Here is a 17,457-nt window from a genome sequence, read left to right as displayed (position 1 = left end):
TAAAATATTGAGAAATTCTTAGTTTACATTAACTGCCCAGCAGCTTCATAGTATCCTAATGGGCAGGTCATTCATTACTGTCACAATCTGTTTGATTTCCTTTACCTTTCTATTTTTGGTTCTTGGACTTCAAGTTTAGGTGCTGCTGGCTTTTTTATTCAGCAATTTTTCAGCTTAGATGTTTGCTTTGCCTCCTTCCTCCATCTTTATCTTCCATGTCATTCCCAGAACCCTTCCCAAATTGGTGAGCTTACAAAAGCAGGATCTTCTGAGATTAATAAAAGAGAAATATTCTCTGAAAGCATTACCTCGCAGATGAGGTCATATTGGAACTGATTTCATGTGCACTTTTCTCTTGGCTCTCACTTCCATTCCGTTTGTGACTTCCAGGGACAATTTGCATGGCTGGCTCTATAATGAGGCAGAGTGAGTTGCTGACCTTGGGTAGTAGATTGGGGGGAGGTGGCAGACACCACCTTGCCTTCCGTTCTTTAACAATTCCTCTATTGTCATGGTCATTGTTGTCGCTCCCTCCTGTTTCTCTATCATCACAGTCATTGTTGTCACTTGCTCCTGTTCCTGCCTTCCTGCCAGGGAACTGAAACACTCAACCTTCCTTCTCTCCTCATTCTCCAGGTGTCTTTAAACTAGGTAGTACCTGGAGATCTCCTGGAATTACAGCTGATCTCCAGGCCATAGAGAGCCATTCACCCAGAGAAAACAGCTTCTTTGAAGGGTGGACTCTATGGAATTATAACCTGCTGAGGCCCCTCCCCTCCCCAAACTCCACCCTCTCCAGAATCCATCCCTCAAATGTCCAGGAATTTCCCAACTTGCAGTGAGCAACCCTATCTGCCTACCCTCCCATCCTCCTGCCCGGGAACTGAAACACTTAAAATTCCTTCACTCTGCACTCAACAGTCATTCTCCAACACAGCCCACAAAGCTGCATAGGTCCAGAAGGGCTTCCCGAATCCCTAGCAGGCATGCAGAGTTGAAAAATACCTGAGGAAGGAGCGCTTGGTTCTTTGGCTCCAAGGCTAGTGGTGGCTACATGGGGTGGGGCCAGTGGCAGGGGGTGGTAGCCAGGCATTGAACTGAAACAGCCCCCCTTGTTGAGCTACTGCTTCCAGTTTTGATTACGAGGCTTCAGCCTGTGGACATCAGATTGAAATGTTTGCCGTGACTCCTTAGTTTGGCTGCGAGTTGTAATTCTGCTTGCTGCTGCAAAGCATCAGAAGGGTTGAGAGGGAGAGAGAAAATGAAGAAAGCTCTGCACTAAGTTTTCTTGATCTCTACAATGCCAGACAAAGTCACAGGAGCCTGGAACAACAGAATCGGGGGAGGGGGAGGGAGAATCCTAGCAAATTATGTGCCTCTAACCCCACCGTTATCGCTACAAATACTCCTGCTGGGACATCAAATAGCAGGTCAGCCCTGCTGAGAGTCTCACAGCTGCCAAGATAGGCTGCTACCGACGTGACACAATATGAGTAAAAAGCTGAGGTGCAGAGATAAGGCAAGATGGGCCCAACGGCTGAGCGAAGGACATTCTGGCTCCTGTTCTTAGCAGATTGACAAGCATCACATCATTAAACAACCAGGAAACAATGCCATTGTCTGTGTCTCGTGGAGTCTGTTCCAGTGTTTGAGTGCATTCAGAAGCGATTCAAGGGACAAGACTAATTCAACAAGCGGCTGTCTGAGTTTACCAGGAGAGGGAAAACCAAAGGCCAAGGGTACAGATTTTAGAAGAAAATGGTGGGTGTCAACCAGTGATTCAAGACGAAAGCAGAACGGTCAAGGCCGAAACAAGAGATCAGATCAGGTAGTGGGCATTTTTGCAATTATCTCCCAAGATGCACAAAGTTATCTTGTTGGAAACAAAATGAAGAACTTTAACATCTGTCAAAGGCTTTCACGGCCAGAGAACGATGGTTGTTGTGGATTTTCCGGGCTGCATTGCCGTGGTCTTGGCATTGTAGTTCCTGATGTTTCGCCAGCAGCTGTGGCTGGCATCTTCAGAGGTGTAGCACCAAAAGACAGAGATCTCTCAGTGTCACAGCGACCAACAACCAACTTTAACATCTGTTTCACACAGTGGCCAACCACTCATTCACAAGTTACAGTAAACACATAAGCACTGTTCTCATGTTACAGTGAATGTGTGTATGTTTATAAAAAAGAGATAACATGTATTCACTTTACAAGTGAAACCAGGACAAGGACCTGGATAAACGTAAGGTTTCAATCACACATTCAGCTGTACATGTATTGAATGTAACATGAGAATTACTTGATGCATGTATAAAGAAAAACTGACCATACACTGTACATGGATTGTATGTCTGTTCATTGTAACTTGTGAACAGGGCTACATACATTCAATCTACAGTGTACACTTGATTGTACATATATGTATTGAGTAATTCTCATGTTAAATTCCACACATGTATGGTTCAGGTAGCCGGTTCAAGGTTAACTCAGCCTTCCATCCTTCCGAGGCTAGTAAAATGAGTACCCAGGTTCCTGGGGGTAAAGTGTAGATTACTGGGGAAGGCAATGGCAAACCACCCCATAAAAAGTCTGCCAAGAAAATGTCTTGATGAGACGTCCCCCAATGGGTCATTAATGACTCGGTGCTTGCACAGACCTTTACTTTACCTTTATGGCTGAACGTGTGATTTAAAAACCCCACATTTGCCCATGTACTGGTCCCTGGTTTCATGTGTAAAGTGAATGCATGTTAGTTCTTTCTTACAAACAGATATAGGCATGCGCATGTAGGAAAGACATGCATTCCCTTTAAAATGTGACTAGGCTTCTTTCATCATGGGAAAGGTACTCCAACTCAATCATCTTGGTTGGCCTCTTCTTCACTATTTCCAGTGTGGTTATCTAAGTCAATACCTCCATTTATTTTTTTCAAGGGAGCTGGCAATCCAGTTTTGCTATTGATGGGTAATGCCAGTTCTGCTGCTTTGGCATTCTGCCACCTAGACTTCTCCAAGGACATCCTCTCTATGGGCTCTTTAGCAAGCCATTGCCAAGAAAAATGAAATCATATTTACAATTGGCAGCAGGAGGCATTTTTAGCAATGTTTTCACTTACATCCGATAAAGATCAGATTTGAGCAGATAATTTTCATCCATCTGGATCGTCCTTTGGGAATTCAGCTGGTGTGTCTCCTGCAGTACTTGCCCATATTGATTATAACAAGGGCTTTCAATGTTAACTTCGTCCAAGGGATAGAACACATGCACATGAATCTGATTGATGTAAAATAGATGCTCTGGGTTGCATTCACCCTTTTTTAGTATGCAGTGGTGATCTCTAGGGAATAAGCATATGCTCTTTTAGGGTCATTTTAATGACTTTTCTTATACATTGCAGGTTTGAATGTGAAGCCCAGTGCATTTTTAAAATTTCAGATCTGAATAAAACCCATAATTTATTGAACATGAATGACATTTTTCCTCAAATTGCCTGACCTGAGTGAAGCATCAAGCTAATTTATTACAGTCATCTTTTATCTCTTTGATAGGATGCACAATGAATAGAAGTTTCAGCACTTTATTCAGGTCCATTAATAGTTTGGTAGGATACCAAGTTAGGAACAGTTAACCATCTGAAGCTCCTTCACTTGCACTTTTTGGAGAAACTCGTAGGGTTGGATGCAATCAGATTTTTTGCTGATGAAAAGGGAAGCTGGGGATTCCATTAATTACCAGAAATGGCTATGCTAGGGATCATGGAGCCTTTATATACAAAAGCCATGTGGGATGGCAGCTGAAGTATGGAGGGGAATTGAGTGAACTTGAATAAAAAAGCTGACTAGATCTAACCCATGCATTGGAAGAGGCAGAAAATGATCTGAAGGTCACCTCTTCTGACCACAAGACAGAGGCACCTTTCTAGACAAGTTGTAGAGTAGAACTGGAACCCTTTTCTCCCCTTTGAAGTAGAGGCAGCCAATGAAAAAGAGAAGTGTCGAAAAGTATTGTTCTGGTTTAAGCGAATTAATGAAACTCAGGCAAATAAGCTAATGCCTTTTATTTGGTGCTGTTCAAACTGTACAGTGTAAGCTTTCAAATTAAACAGGACTTTCCTTTAGACTAAATATTCATAGGAACAAATACTCTTGTACATCAGAAGGAGTTGTGTACTTGAATAACAAGCACATTGCATTTTAAACGTAATTTCCACTGGCTCACCATCTCAGTTTTCTTGTACTGTGGAATCAATGTGGCTGCTAGGATGTTGATCTACGTAAAATTCAAGGTCATCCTTGGGGCATTGAGGATTGGGGTACCTTTTATGTTCTGTTGAGTTGCTGGGAGGCCAGGCAGGCTGAGACAGCATGCTTCTATTGGGGGGGGGGAATATTTTTTTCAAGTGCCAAGGATGAAGGACATTTTAGTTTGTATGCAAATTAATTTGCATTGTATTATATGTTGCCATTCCAGAAGCATTCCTTTTCCTCTCTTCCCTACCCCATCTAGTCCCATTAATTCCCTATAACTAATATGAAGCAACATATTGTCTGATCTGATTGCCGGCTGATGCTGTACATCCTGGGAAGGAAGTGACTTGTATTAATTTGCTGTCATTTTAAAAAAAAGAAAGGCAACCAAAGAAAGCAGACATAACCCGAGTCGCTGCTTCCATTTTGCATGAGACTTACATTGGGATTTTGTTGAGGGGGGGGGGGCAGCCTCAGTCTTTTCCCTGTAGGTGAAGCCCCATCTCTTGTGAATGTAAAAAGGACAGTGCGAATTTCTCTCTAATTAACGTTAAACAATGCCCGGTTCTTTTTCAAGGGAGAGAGGATGAGATTGCTGAGCTCATATTGGGTCTCTGGGGGTTTGTCTGGCCAAAAGCCGGCATCTTGAAGGGAAAGCAGATGCTTCGTGAGAACTCTTTTAAGTGGGGAAGCATTATTTTCCAAGGATTAGACTTTTGCCCTGGAAGCTTTGCATTTTCACATGACTCTTCTTTTTCTGGGTTTATGCTTTGAAAGGCAAGGCAAAGCTCTTAAGGAAAAAATAATAATAATAAAGAGACCCCTTCTTTGTGATGGATTGAGTGAGGCAGCTCCCTCTTCCCTCCTTGAAAGGATCTTCCGTTAGGATATAGATCAAATAAACTGACACATTTGATGGTAACCACAGACTCTTACAAGACCTTTGAAGCCATTTTCCTAGCTCAGTGAGAGGCGGACCTTTCAGCAAACCAGTTTTACGTACTCAGTGGCAGAGTGAAGGAGAAGGAAGCAAAAAGGCCAGCTGTGATTAAGGGGTGCGTTGCTGGAGGACCTAACCAAAGTTGTCATGTTTTATTGGCTGCAGATCCCCATCTAGAAGTGGTTGCTTTCTCTCATGTCACAATGGTTCCGTGTTATCTATCCTGGCTGGCAGCAGCACTCCAGGAGTTCTGAAGGATCTTTCCCCATGCTGGCGATCCAGCTAGCTATAGATGCCGGGGACATTATCAGGGACTTTCTTCATACAAAGCATATAGTACCACTGAGCTACAGATGAGATTGCCAATTTCCAGGTAGGGCCTGGAGATCCCCTGGAATTACAACTGAGCTCCACGTGGCAAAGATCCATTTCACTGGAGAAAATAGCTGTTTTTGAAGGTGCCCTGCTAAGGTCTCCCCCTCTTCAATCCCCTCTCAAGACTTCACCCTCAAAATATCCAGGAATTTCCCAACCTGGAGTTGGCAATCCCGAGGACAGGTCTAAAAGTCCTTGTAAATGCTAGTGAGTGAAAAATCAGCATAACATTATCTTTCATACGGGGGTGGGAGTGTGTGAGGGGGTATGGCTAGGGTTGCCAACCCCCAGGTGGTGGCTGGAGATCTCCCAGAATTATGACTGATCTCCAGGACACAGCTATCAGTTCCCCTGGAGAAAATCTGCTTTTGAGGGTGGACTCTATGGTATTATACCCAGCTGAAGTCACTCCCCTCCTCAATTCCCATTTTCTCCAGGATCCACCCCTCAAATTTCCAGGAATTTCCTTACCAGGAGCTGGCAACTCTAGATGGCTCAGTGGTAGGGCATCTGCTCGGCATGCAGAAGGTCTCGGGTTCAATCCCTAGCATCTCCAGTTAAAAGGACCAAGTAGCAGGTGATGTGAAAGGCTGCTGTCTGAGACCTGGTGAGTTGCTGACAATCTGAGTAGACAATACTGACCTTGAAAGAGGTATAAGTCTCATGTGCTCATATGTTGATTTGGTGGCTAAAGGCATATGCAAGCATTTGAATGACAGAGAGCTCTTTTTCCCCCTGAAGAAATATCCTGCTTCATTCAATAGCTTGTTATTCTTTTGCAACCAGGAGCTGGTATGGTAAAATCAATGCCTGGTTTGCTGTGAGTGTCTTACAGGTTGCCATTACTGTTCTTGTTTAGAGTATTCGAAAGGTATCATATCTAAGAACCTAATATTCACCGGCTTGGATCCAGAGTAGCGTTTCTGCAGGTGCAAGGATTTCTGCCTGTAGGAAACAAGCATTCACCCTCCCCCTCTATAGCAGCCCAACATGGTCCCTGGAATCCTATTTGGGGGGAGGTGGATTCCCTGTCTCCCAGGAACAGGATTTGTGGGGCATTTTGAGCTGCTGGGGCGGGGGGAGGAAGCAAGAGAATCATGTTCCATGGGTGGAAACCCTTGTGCCAATGGAAATGGGCCAAAGCTACTGTTTACCTAGCAACTTGCATTAAATATGATGTGTTGAAAAGTCAGCATAGTTTGGGGTCTACACTGGTATGAGAATTGTGCTCATAGGAAGATTTCTCCCACCCAGATTTATTCCAGATTTGACACATTTGCCTTCCAAGCAGCAGTAGCAGCAACATCCAAAATCCTTGGTAATGTTACTAAGAATGCTGGGACACACATCCAAAAGCACAGGCTTGAATCCTATGAAATTGTTCCTTGTGCCCTAGGTACTCTCTGCTGTGATGGATGCTTCCTCTTTTACTAAAAACTTCTGTTTCTGCAGGATTAATGGCTTTCAGTGGGCCCTTGTGCAAATGGAAGTTTTATCAGCAGAGGAAACGTGCTCCATAGCAGAAACTATCTGGCGTGCATGGAACTCATTCATAGGATCTGAGCCAACACCCCATTGCAATGAATCCTGGTGCATATGGCTTCACTAACAAATGTCCCAAATGACCTCCTGGAATGCTTGCAGAGTTATCCAACCATTGTGGGAACAAAGACTTTATCTGAGTTGGACCTCTGCCCCAGAATCTGTTTCAAATACCAGGAATTTATCAGGTAATAACATAAGCAGTGTTTCTGCCTACATGCAGAGTTCGGGCACTCTCCTTTCCACCAGACTAGTATCCCTACCCCACATAAATGCATGGGTAGCAGTGGACAGGTTACAGAAAGAAGAAGTGGGCCTCACAATCACTGATGGAGTCATAACAGATGGGTGCAAATATACCCAGGTAGTCTGACATTGCTACAACTGCTATGCCAAGCCCTTTTAGTCCAATACAGACTTCTCGACCCTTGCCCTTTTCAACCAGATGAGATGATACAGCATTATTATGCACTACACATTTCTGATTTATTTCCAGTAATTCACTGTATGCAGTTCAAAGGAGTGTCAGAATCTATTCACAGTTTTTTAGATACAGCTGCACCGCCAGTACTACCCCCCCCCCCATATTCATGCCACAGTTTTGCATTTCTCTCCTCATTCCCTTGTTAATACCATCCTACCAATAGAAAGTTGCTTGAACCAGAGAGCTTTGGTACTGTGAGATAAGTGTCTGCCTTTTAGCTTGTTTTCCCTTGCCTTTGTGAGTCTGTCAGACCTTTCATCTTATTCTAATACAATTTTGCAAAAGCATTAAACACCCAGGTAAGCATTTAGGCCTCTTGTGTTTAATTGCTACTTTACTGAGTGCTTCAATGCAGTCCTTCTTGCCAAGGTCTCCTTTTCAAGTTGAACTGGGTCCTGCCGTAGCTGTTAACTGCTCTTTAATTGTTTGTGATGTAGTACTGATTCTGTCCTTATGGCATTCTGGTTACTAAGATGAGAATTTCAGTGGCTTGGTAGCTTGCAAATAGTGCAGACTAAGAAGCCCAAAAATGCCTTGCTAGGAAATTTGCATTTAGTTCAACTGATAGCTTCTTTGCTAACATGGAAGGGAAAAAATTACATGGTTACTATGATTAATAAACTTAATCGGATCTGAGCGCAAGCATTCATAGCATCCTGAGAAGACCCTTCTTGCAACTATTGTACTCAACATGAGGTCTGTAATGGAATGGCATGTATCCATGAAATTAAAATGATGGGAAAGAATGCGTGAATACTAGTTCTGCTGCTTGGACATTTCTTGGTCCCTTTACTTTCCAAATGAGTTCTGGCCTTTGTGGAGGTCAATTTCTCTCTTTATTAAGCAATTCTCCAATAAGCACCCAATCCTTGTTGAGAATGGGAATGGAAATGATCGGCTACCATCTATATTTGTGAGAGATTACATGCACAGGAACAAAGGCATGGTAATGAACAGGAGGCAAGTGGCAAGCCCGTGAGGTGTCTCATGTGTTATTTCAGGTAGAGGTTGTATTATCATTTCATTTATATTCTTAGACAGCATTGGATTAGTGGAATGAACAGGAGCTTTACTTGTCACAATGAGGTTCATGACTGCAGTGAGAGATTCCTCTGTATTAATTTGAATTATGCAGGTATTAGCTGATGTTATTGCTGAGGGTTATGTACCAGATCCAGTGTATATTTTGTGTTAAATTACGTACAGCTAGATTCTGTTGAAAGACAAGGTTTGGTGCATACTTCTGCCAATACCAGTCTGTTCCTCTTTTACCAGAATGTAAGTGCAAACTAACTTTCATCCTCAAAGACACATGAATGACTCATAAAACCATAGAAACATAGAGCTGAAAGACACCTCAAAGGTCATCCAGTCCAACCCCCTACACCAGTGGTTCCCAACCTGTGGGTTAAGATGGAACCCAAAAGTGGATCACAAAGTCTCTGACAGTTGTTTGATGGACAGCCATCCCTAATGGCAGCTCCTGCCTTCTGCACCCTTCTCTTTCTCTCCTTTTCTTCTTTTCCAGCTTCTCACATTCTTGCCTTGCCCCTCCCCCTTTGCAACAATAATGAGGATGGGGGAAGTTGTCTGGCAACCAGTAACTTTATGATAGTAGGTGGAAGAAGGGGGAGAAAGGCTAGAAAGTGAGTGGAAGCTGTTCAGTGGAAAAGTGAGAGGAGGAGAGAAAAAGGTGTTTTTGAGCATGGGTTCTGTCTTAGCTCTGCTCCTTCAACAGCCCAACCTCTTGCCCAGCCCCCTAAAGTGTCTCGTCTCACTGCCCTCTGTCTGCTGTGGGGGTTGTAATGCTCTGAGCTACTTGCCACCCACCTCTTTGCCAACATCTGCCATCTTCCTGCATCTCCTCAAACCTGCCCTTCCCCTCTTTGCACCTGTTTAATCTCTTGAGCCATCCCTGGATATGAAGTAAATTTGGATTTGTGGGACACCATATGAAAAAAGTTGGGAAACACGGTCCTACGCAATGCAGGAAGTTCACAGCTACCTCCCCTCCCCAATTCCCCCAGTGAGCCTTGTTCAATACCTAGAGGAAGACAACCCCCAGGCTCCCTTGCCAGTCTGGCCTGAAGGAAGATTCCTTCCTGAACCAAAAGTGGGGATTGGCATTACCCTGAGCACATAACAGAGGGCCCCGAGACCCAAGCACTGGCTTATCTTTTTCTGCCCTCCCTCTCATAATCTCCCTACGTTCATATTGAGTCATAGAATCAGCACTGCTGCCAGGTGACTATCTAGTCTACACTTAAAAACCTCCAAAGAAGGAGAGCCAGCCCCCCCCCCCCCACATCCTGGGGAAGCTTCTTGTACTGAGGAATCGCTCTAACCATCAGGAAGTTCTTATTGTTTAGCCAAAAACTCCTTTGGTTTAATTTTAGCACATTGCTTCTGGTCCCACCCTCTGGGGCAACAGAAAACCATTCCACTCCATCCTCTATGTGACGGTCCTTCAGATATTTGAAGATAGCTATCATATCGCCTCTCAGTTGTCTCCTCTCCGTGCCAAACATACCCAAATCCATCAGCATTTCCTCATAGGACTTAAGGAAAGCCCCAAGCACATCTCTGAGCAAATGATTTCTGGCTTTTGATGGGTCTTGCTGGTACCTAGTTTGGCTTAACTAATATTCTGATGATTCTTTAGAGTAGGAAAAAAATCAGAATCACAGTGAAATGAATTTGCTCCCCAACCTTTTATCTACATGTTTTGGATGCTCTTATAGATGTACCCTGTTGGAAGGGAAGGGGGCCCAGACGTACCCTGTTGGAAGCAAAAGGCCCCAGATTCTACCTTTGGCATGTCTGGATGAGGTGTCTCAGGTAACAGAAGTTAAAAAACAGTTTTCCCTAATCGGGACTCTGGAAGCTACTGATCTGACTCTGTATAATGTTTATTTACCTATTTAGAGTCTGTTTCTTCTCCAGCAGGGATCCAAAGCAATGTACAACAAAGCTTCCTCCTCATCCTCATTACAACAGCCCTATGTGGCAGGCTAGGCTAAGAGACAGTCACTGGTTCAAAGTCACTCAGTGAGCTTCCGTGGCAGAGTGGCAATTCAAACTTGAGTCTTACAGATCTTTGTCCACTACTTTAACCACTACACCATGCTGGCTCTACTTATGTAGAGTGTCTCTGCAATATGGATCCTGAACACATGGCCCTGGCACCAGCTTGCACTGTGGTGAATGAGGAGGCTTTCATATTAATGATATAATTTAAGAGCGTAGCTGATGCAGTCACTGATTCCAGGCCTGGTTCTGCCTTTTGGAAAAGAGAGCCTGCGGTAACTGGAAGGCCGGATGTAGATTTTGATGTATAGAAAAGGTATCTTACAATGCAGCAACCATCTAGTGTGCTGTGCCAGAATTCTGATGTATGAAATGATGGTCACCAGTCAGCAATCTCTGTAACAAAGATCTGTTAGATTCCTGTTGTATTACGAAAGTTTCCTTTCAATGTTTTCTTTTCCAGATGCCAAAAAAAATGTGCATTTTCATGTCAAGTGCCATCTTTCGAGGCACTTAAGTGCTGTGACAGGCCAACTGCTATAATTGGATAAAATTGGCAACCATGGGGACTGTGACAAGCACTGTGGGCAACTATGTGGCTCTTAAGTAGATGTGTGTGTATGTTCGTGTCGTGTGTATTTTCAGAAGCTCCTTACTTTCAAAATTGACAGTGATCAGGAGGAGGCCATTTTCACAAGCAAAGCTTAAATTCCTGTGTTTGCAATATGAAATTGAGTGAAAAGTCTTCCACTTTTTGTACAATGTTAACATACACAGCAACTCATTCCTGGTTCAGGTTGTCAACTCCACCGTGCAGGGTTGCAAGGTTCCCCCCAAGAGCAAACCAGGGGCGCGCAGGTGGTGGCAGGCAATTACCGGTGCATGCACAAATCGTGCATGCCCATGACATTAGCCAGTGACATCATTTCTGGTGCTATACAGAAATGATGGGTCATGCCAGGAGCCGTTTCTCTAAAAATGCTATGTTTGGGGCCCATTTTTAGCCCCAGTGTAACCCCTTGTTTCTGCATCATGCCAGTGTTGTGGGTGGCCTGCCCCCCCATTTCCTGGTACATTTCTCCCTCCCCCACCAGGCAGATGAGTGGTAGCAGGGGGCAGTAGCTGGGAGTGGGGGATCCACCACTCCCAGCAGTGGGCTGGCAACCCTACCACTTTGGGAAATTCCTGGAGATTTGTGGGTGGTCCTTAGGGAGGGTTGAGTGTGCAGAGGGAGCATGGCTGGGATGTCATGCCACAAAAAATACCACGAGTCTTTCTCTAGGGGAATTGATCTCTGTACTCTGGAGATTAGCTGTCACACTGGCAGAACTCCAGGCCCACCAAAAGGTTGGCAATGCTATTCTTGCCTAACAATTGTTTTTAGAGTAGAAGGAGAGATGATGCTTGAGACGGGATTGCTGTTCAAAGCAGCAGCCTTGGGTCACGTTCTTCTTAATGTTTAGGCATACTGAATGTTGTTATTTCCCCATACTTCTCTGCTCCTACCAATAATGTGGATCATACATAGGGAAATGCACATGGTCAGGACATGGATAAGTCTGCCTAAATGCTACAAGACCGGGTGACATATGTTAAAGCATGGAAGATATTGTGCAAGGAAACAGATTTTGTAAGTCTAAGGCACATTCCTAACGAAAGCTACAGGGGCAACCATAGGCAACCCGTTCCTTTTTTATTAGAAATTCATATCAATACCATCTGTGTGATCATTACAAAATCTTAAACAAAGCTTTACAATTTATTCAACCACAAAAACCAATATGATCATAATAATCACTTGTCACACAAAATAGTTTTGCTTTTTAAAAAAAGTGTAAGAAGAAGGCTTATCATGTCCCCTTTGCATCTTCCATTGTATAACTGGGAGCCACAAAATATCTACCTTTTTAGCAATTTGTGTCATGCACCAATTTGTGTTGCGTCATGTTGTGAGCTAGTGTAATGTGAAACATAATAACTAGCTCATAATTGAAGAGGGGACAATCACCGAGAGCTTTTCCATTCCAAGTGGCCTGTTTGAATTACCTGCACAGAGAGAGAAGCCATGGTAATTTGTTATTACAGACTGCTCTAATTAATACAAAGAGATGGCAAGTGTTCATATGGTTGGCAGACAGGTTGTAAATACTGCAAAAAGTCTTACACCCACGACAACAGAGTCCACAGAGAATCTAGGAACTAGACAGAATTAGATACACTGGCTCTCTATTCGATACAATCTGATGATATTGAGATAATGTAGATTCCTAGAAAGTCTGTAAAGAAGTATTCATCCTATTTACATGACTATATTTGCAGTACAAGGCCTATAAAAAAAGTACAAGAAATTAAGTATGTTTGGATTAGAGTGGGGAAATGTTGTGTGGCAGATAAAGTTGCAGACGCAATTGAAGTGGCGGCTGCTAGTTTTCCAAAGTGTTTAGGTGGAAACAAATGATGCCGTTGTGTTGCCATTGCTTAAAAACATCACACATTGTGGCTTTATACATGTGAGGATTTGGTTGCCTGCCTTCTTTGGCCCCCTACTGAATTCAGTATCACCAGGGCTCATGAAAGAGTGGAAGGCAGGATATATGTGTTTCTCTTTTCCTGTAAAGCAGTGGTTTTCATACTGTGCTCCAGATCACCAATGGTGGGAAAGGTTCCCTAAAAACAGGTTGCCTGCCATGTGCAATGGAATGTGTGTTTGTTGGGAGTGCTCACAATTCATATGGATTCTAGATGAAGCAATGGACTTGGCCTGATGTTCTTTGGGCACCAAGTGTCTGCCTCCACAGAAATAATTCCCTGAAGGTTCTGACTGAATGGAAACCGTTTATAGACTTTTTACATGAAATGGATAATAAGGACTTGTTGACATCTGGATTTATGGATTTAAGAATCACGCAATAGAAAAAAGAGGGCCTTTATGTTTAACTTAGAACAAGTGAGACTCTGAAAATGATTTATATTTGTGGCGGAGAAAATCAGAACTCAGTCTGTAGTTTAGTTTTAGGGTTTTTTTTTCTTTCCTTCACTTGTTTATGTATTGCTAATGGGTCTTCTTTTTAGTCTTTTATCTTCTATACTTGTGGTCTATAGTTTTTATGTATTGTTTATAGGGGGGAAAAAGAAATAATTCCCTGAAGGGAAAGATTTTTTTTTTAATATCAAAGCTACTGTAACAAACTAAGATCGACATTATGAAATCTGATATAAACTATTTAACGGGAGAGATTTTCTGGCCTATTGCAAATTCCCGAGAGTCAGCACCCCCTTTCTATGCCCATCACTGGAAATTCCTCAAAGGAAGTGCTGTTTGTCATCTTGTGGTTTCCTTGTTGATCTCATGTATGTATCGTCGAAGGCTTTCACGGCTGGAGAACGATGGTTGTTGTGGGTTTTCCTGGCTGTATTGCCGTGGTCTTGGCATTGTAGCACTGGCACTGTCTTGGCACTGTGACACTGAGAGATCTCTGTCTTTTGGTGCTACACCTCTGAAGATGCCAGCCACAGCTGCTGGTGAAACGTCAGGAACTACAATGCCAAGACTACGGCAATACAGCCCGGAAAACCCACAACAACCATCGATCTCATGTATATTTACAAGCACACCAGAAAGAGCATGAATATTCAATCCTACCATGTTGAAGAAGAGTTAGTTCATTTCTAAATTACCATTGTTATAATCCAAGTGACAAAGGTCACTTAAGGCCAGAGAATCTTTTTAAATTCTTGAGGTTGGTTGGGTTTGGCAGGTGAATGGCATTCTGAGGTCCCTTCTTCCAGTTAAGGAAAGACATATCGCAGACTAGGCAGTCAAGTGCTACAAAATCTGGTACATGATGATGAGAGAGAGCAGATGTATTTTCATATATGTGTGAGAGATGTGAAATAAATTTCAGCACAGAAGAAGATAAACTGGGTTGTTCATCATAATATATAAAGATTTTTGGAGAAAATGTGTGATCTGCCCTGTGTTCTTACGCAGCAGAGACTGGAAATGTTCACACACATCTCTTTAGTGTCTCCTTGGTTATTAATTCATTTTGTTCATATCTTTAATTCCGAGTTACACTATGCCTCCTAGGCCTCGGATAGCATCACTTTCATTAATGGGATCTTGTACTTAAATGAATTGCTATCTACCTTTGCTATCCAGATGCAGCTGGATAAACTGACTCCTGGCTTTCTCTTTGGCACTCTTTTACAGCTGGTGCCACGTATATCTTTGGGAAAAGTGGAGGCCTCATCCTCTACACCTGGCCAGCAAATGACAGACCCAGCACGAGGACGGACCGCCTAGCAGTCGGGTTCAGCACAACGGTGAAAGATGGCATCTTGGTTCGGATTGACAGTGCCCCTGGCCTTACTGACTTTCTGCAGCTTCACATAGTGAGTACAAGACTCCTTTTTCCCACTTGCCATCATAGATTTGTTTAGGTCAGCTCTGTTACTTACTAAGAGAAAACTGTGAGACCTTGCAAGGAAAAATAAAACCTATAAGAATAAATGTATAGTAGCTAGGGTTGCCAACCCTGGGTTGGGAAATTCCTGGAGATTTGGGGGGGGTGGAGCCTGTGAAGAGCAGGGTTTGGGGAAGAGAAGGAACTCCGTGGGGTTTAATACCATAGAGTTCACCCTCCAAAGCAGCCATTCTCTCCAGGGGAGCTGATCTCTGTCATCTGGGGATCAGTTGCAATTTCAGGGAATCTCCAGGCCCTATCTGGATGTTGGCAACCCTAATAGTTGCTAGTCTTGAAGCAATTTTGTAATTGGATTGCATTGAATGGGAGTTCATTTTCCACTGTTAATGCGATTCTTTATAAACTATTGTAGCTTTGTGAGGAAGTCATTTCATCGATAAGGGGAGGGATTGAGTTGGTATTCCTGTTCTGTGTTTATTTCTAAATTTCATAGGGCACCTTTCCGGAATTAAGTGGAATGCTAATTCATGCATCCAACTTATTTGAGGCCTGAGTAGCTGGTAGCTTTGGAGATGTTGGTGTATTTCCTACAATCATTGTGCTGTATATTGAGTTGTATGGGGGAAATGTGCAACCCCACCACCCCAGATCTATGTGCTTTGTGTGCTCCAGATCTATATGTATCATTTAATTTTAAAACCTCAAATGTACCTCTACGTAAACAGCAAGTGTTCTAAAACTTTTGAATATATCTAATCAATATGGCTCCAACTGTAGATACTTAAATCCAGAGATCAGGGCCATGTAGACACACAAAGTATTTTCCTGCAGATCTGACGTACCCCCAAACTTTGCAGAAAAATATCAGCACTTAACAAAAATGAAGGGGGGCAGGAAAACCCCATCAAAAGAGAGGAACATTGTCTGTGCAAGTGCAGACAGCACACTAAGCAGTGAGGAAAGGGGGCGGTGGCGGGTAAGGAGGAGGAACCAGGCAGGTTAGTGGCACACCTGGACATTACTGCCAGTGATGCCAGCTCCACTACCTACACCTCTTCTCAGGGCCAAGTTACAAGTGATGAATGACACTTGAACGGCTAGTGGATCGAATGGCGAGCAAGTGGAGGGCAAGTGAACAGGGAGAAATACACTTGCCATTCAAGTGTCATTCATCACTTGTAGTTTGGCCCACAGATGGCTAGTGGGCAAGTGGCCAGACAGGGGAGGGGGACTGGGAGATGCTCCTCTTCACTCCCTCTGCCTGAGCCAGGGGGAAGAGGGACAGGTGGGCTGCCAGAGCAGTGGGGAGGGGCAGGGGCAGGCTGATCCTTATCCTTAACCTGATGAGGGCTGTTACAACCTACAAAGTTTTATGCTCAACTAAACCATGTCATGTAATTTGGGTTAAGAGAGAATGACTTATCTGGTGAGTCACATGACTTACTGGATGACTCAGCCAGTACCATATCCAGTCACATGACTGAGCAGCACGTCTCCAATATAGCATCCTAGTTAAGAAAGAATAGTAATAACTCATGTCATTTCATATAGAAATCAATTTACGTTCACCTTGAAAAAATGTACCCATAGTCTTCACTTTTTTACAATTGCATGCACATGGTGACACTTAGGTCAGCATTATCCAGTATATACAACCCAATCGCACATGTTTAGAAGTGTACATACAAAAGCCTGGCCTAAATGTAGGCTTTTTATAGGCTTGGGCGTTGTGGTATAAATAGAATATATAAAGATGGAAAGAATGCAGTGGATTAACAGGGACCAGATTATTCTTATATGCCCAGGGTAATGCCGATCACCACTTTTGGTCAGGAAGCAGTTTTCTCCAGGCCAGTTTGGCTAGGGATCCTGACGGTGTTTTACCATCTTCTGGGCAAGCAGTAAGAGTCACTGGGGGTGGGGGAGGAGGTAGTTGTGAATTTCCTGCATTGTGCAGGAGGTTGGACTAGATGATCCTGGAGGTCCCTTCCAACCCTATGATTCTATGATTCTATTCATGGTTTAAGAGTTCAGCATGGAAGTCTTTAAAAAAAATGATGCATTAATATTAGTCTCTAGTACAATAGTGACAGATTACTAACTATGGGATTAAGGCTTTTTGCTTTCAAAACAATCAATGTGAAAAATGGATTGAGGTTGACCTAGAAAGGCCACCTAGGAAGTGTTTAAAATCGCCCAATGTCCTCTTCCCATCTTTCTGTCCTCAGGAAACACTGATCTCTCTGGACAGCTCATTGGTCCTTCACATTGAGTGTCCATATTTGCAAGCAATTAAACATGCTTCAGTACTAGCTACCCAGGTCCAAAGCATGACCTCTCTAGCTTACAAAAAAAGAGCATCTGTGTTGATTATCTTGTTTTAGTTCATCTACAGCCTAAAGTGTTGTTAAATGGATC

At 43.3% G+C, this 17,457-nt stretch overlaps 1 protein-coding gene across 4 annotated transcripts in view; it reads left to right on the top strand.

The window, feature by feature from the left end:
• Nucleotides 1-17,457, top strand: part of NRXN3 (neurexin 3) — a 1,560,869-nt gene that overhangs the window by 1,094,185 nt on the left and 449,227 nt on the right. For all 4 annotated transcript variants that reach the window (XM_054971960.1, XM_054971959.1, XM_054971961.1 and 1 more), the window contains one exon: nucleotides 14,826-15,007. In XM_054971960.1, the coding sequence (XP_054827935.1) occupies nucleotides 14,826-15,007 (182 nt within the window). The remainder of the gene's footprint in view (nucleotides 1-14,825; nucleotides 15,008-17,457) is intronic.

The sequence above is a fragment of the Eublepharis macularius genome, chromosome 2 (genome assembly GCF_028583425.1).
Source record: "Eublepharis macularius isolate TG4126 chromosome 2, MPM_Emac_v1.0, whole genome shotgun sequence".
In the NCBI taxonomy this organism is placed as follows: Eukaryota; Metazoa; Chordata; class Lepidosauria; order Squamata; family Eublepharidae; genus Eublepharis; species Eublepharis macularius.
The sequence above is the reverse complement of the archived record's forward strand: the minus strand, read 5'-3'. Positions and strand labels throughout refer to the sequence as shown.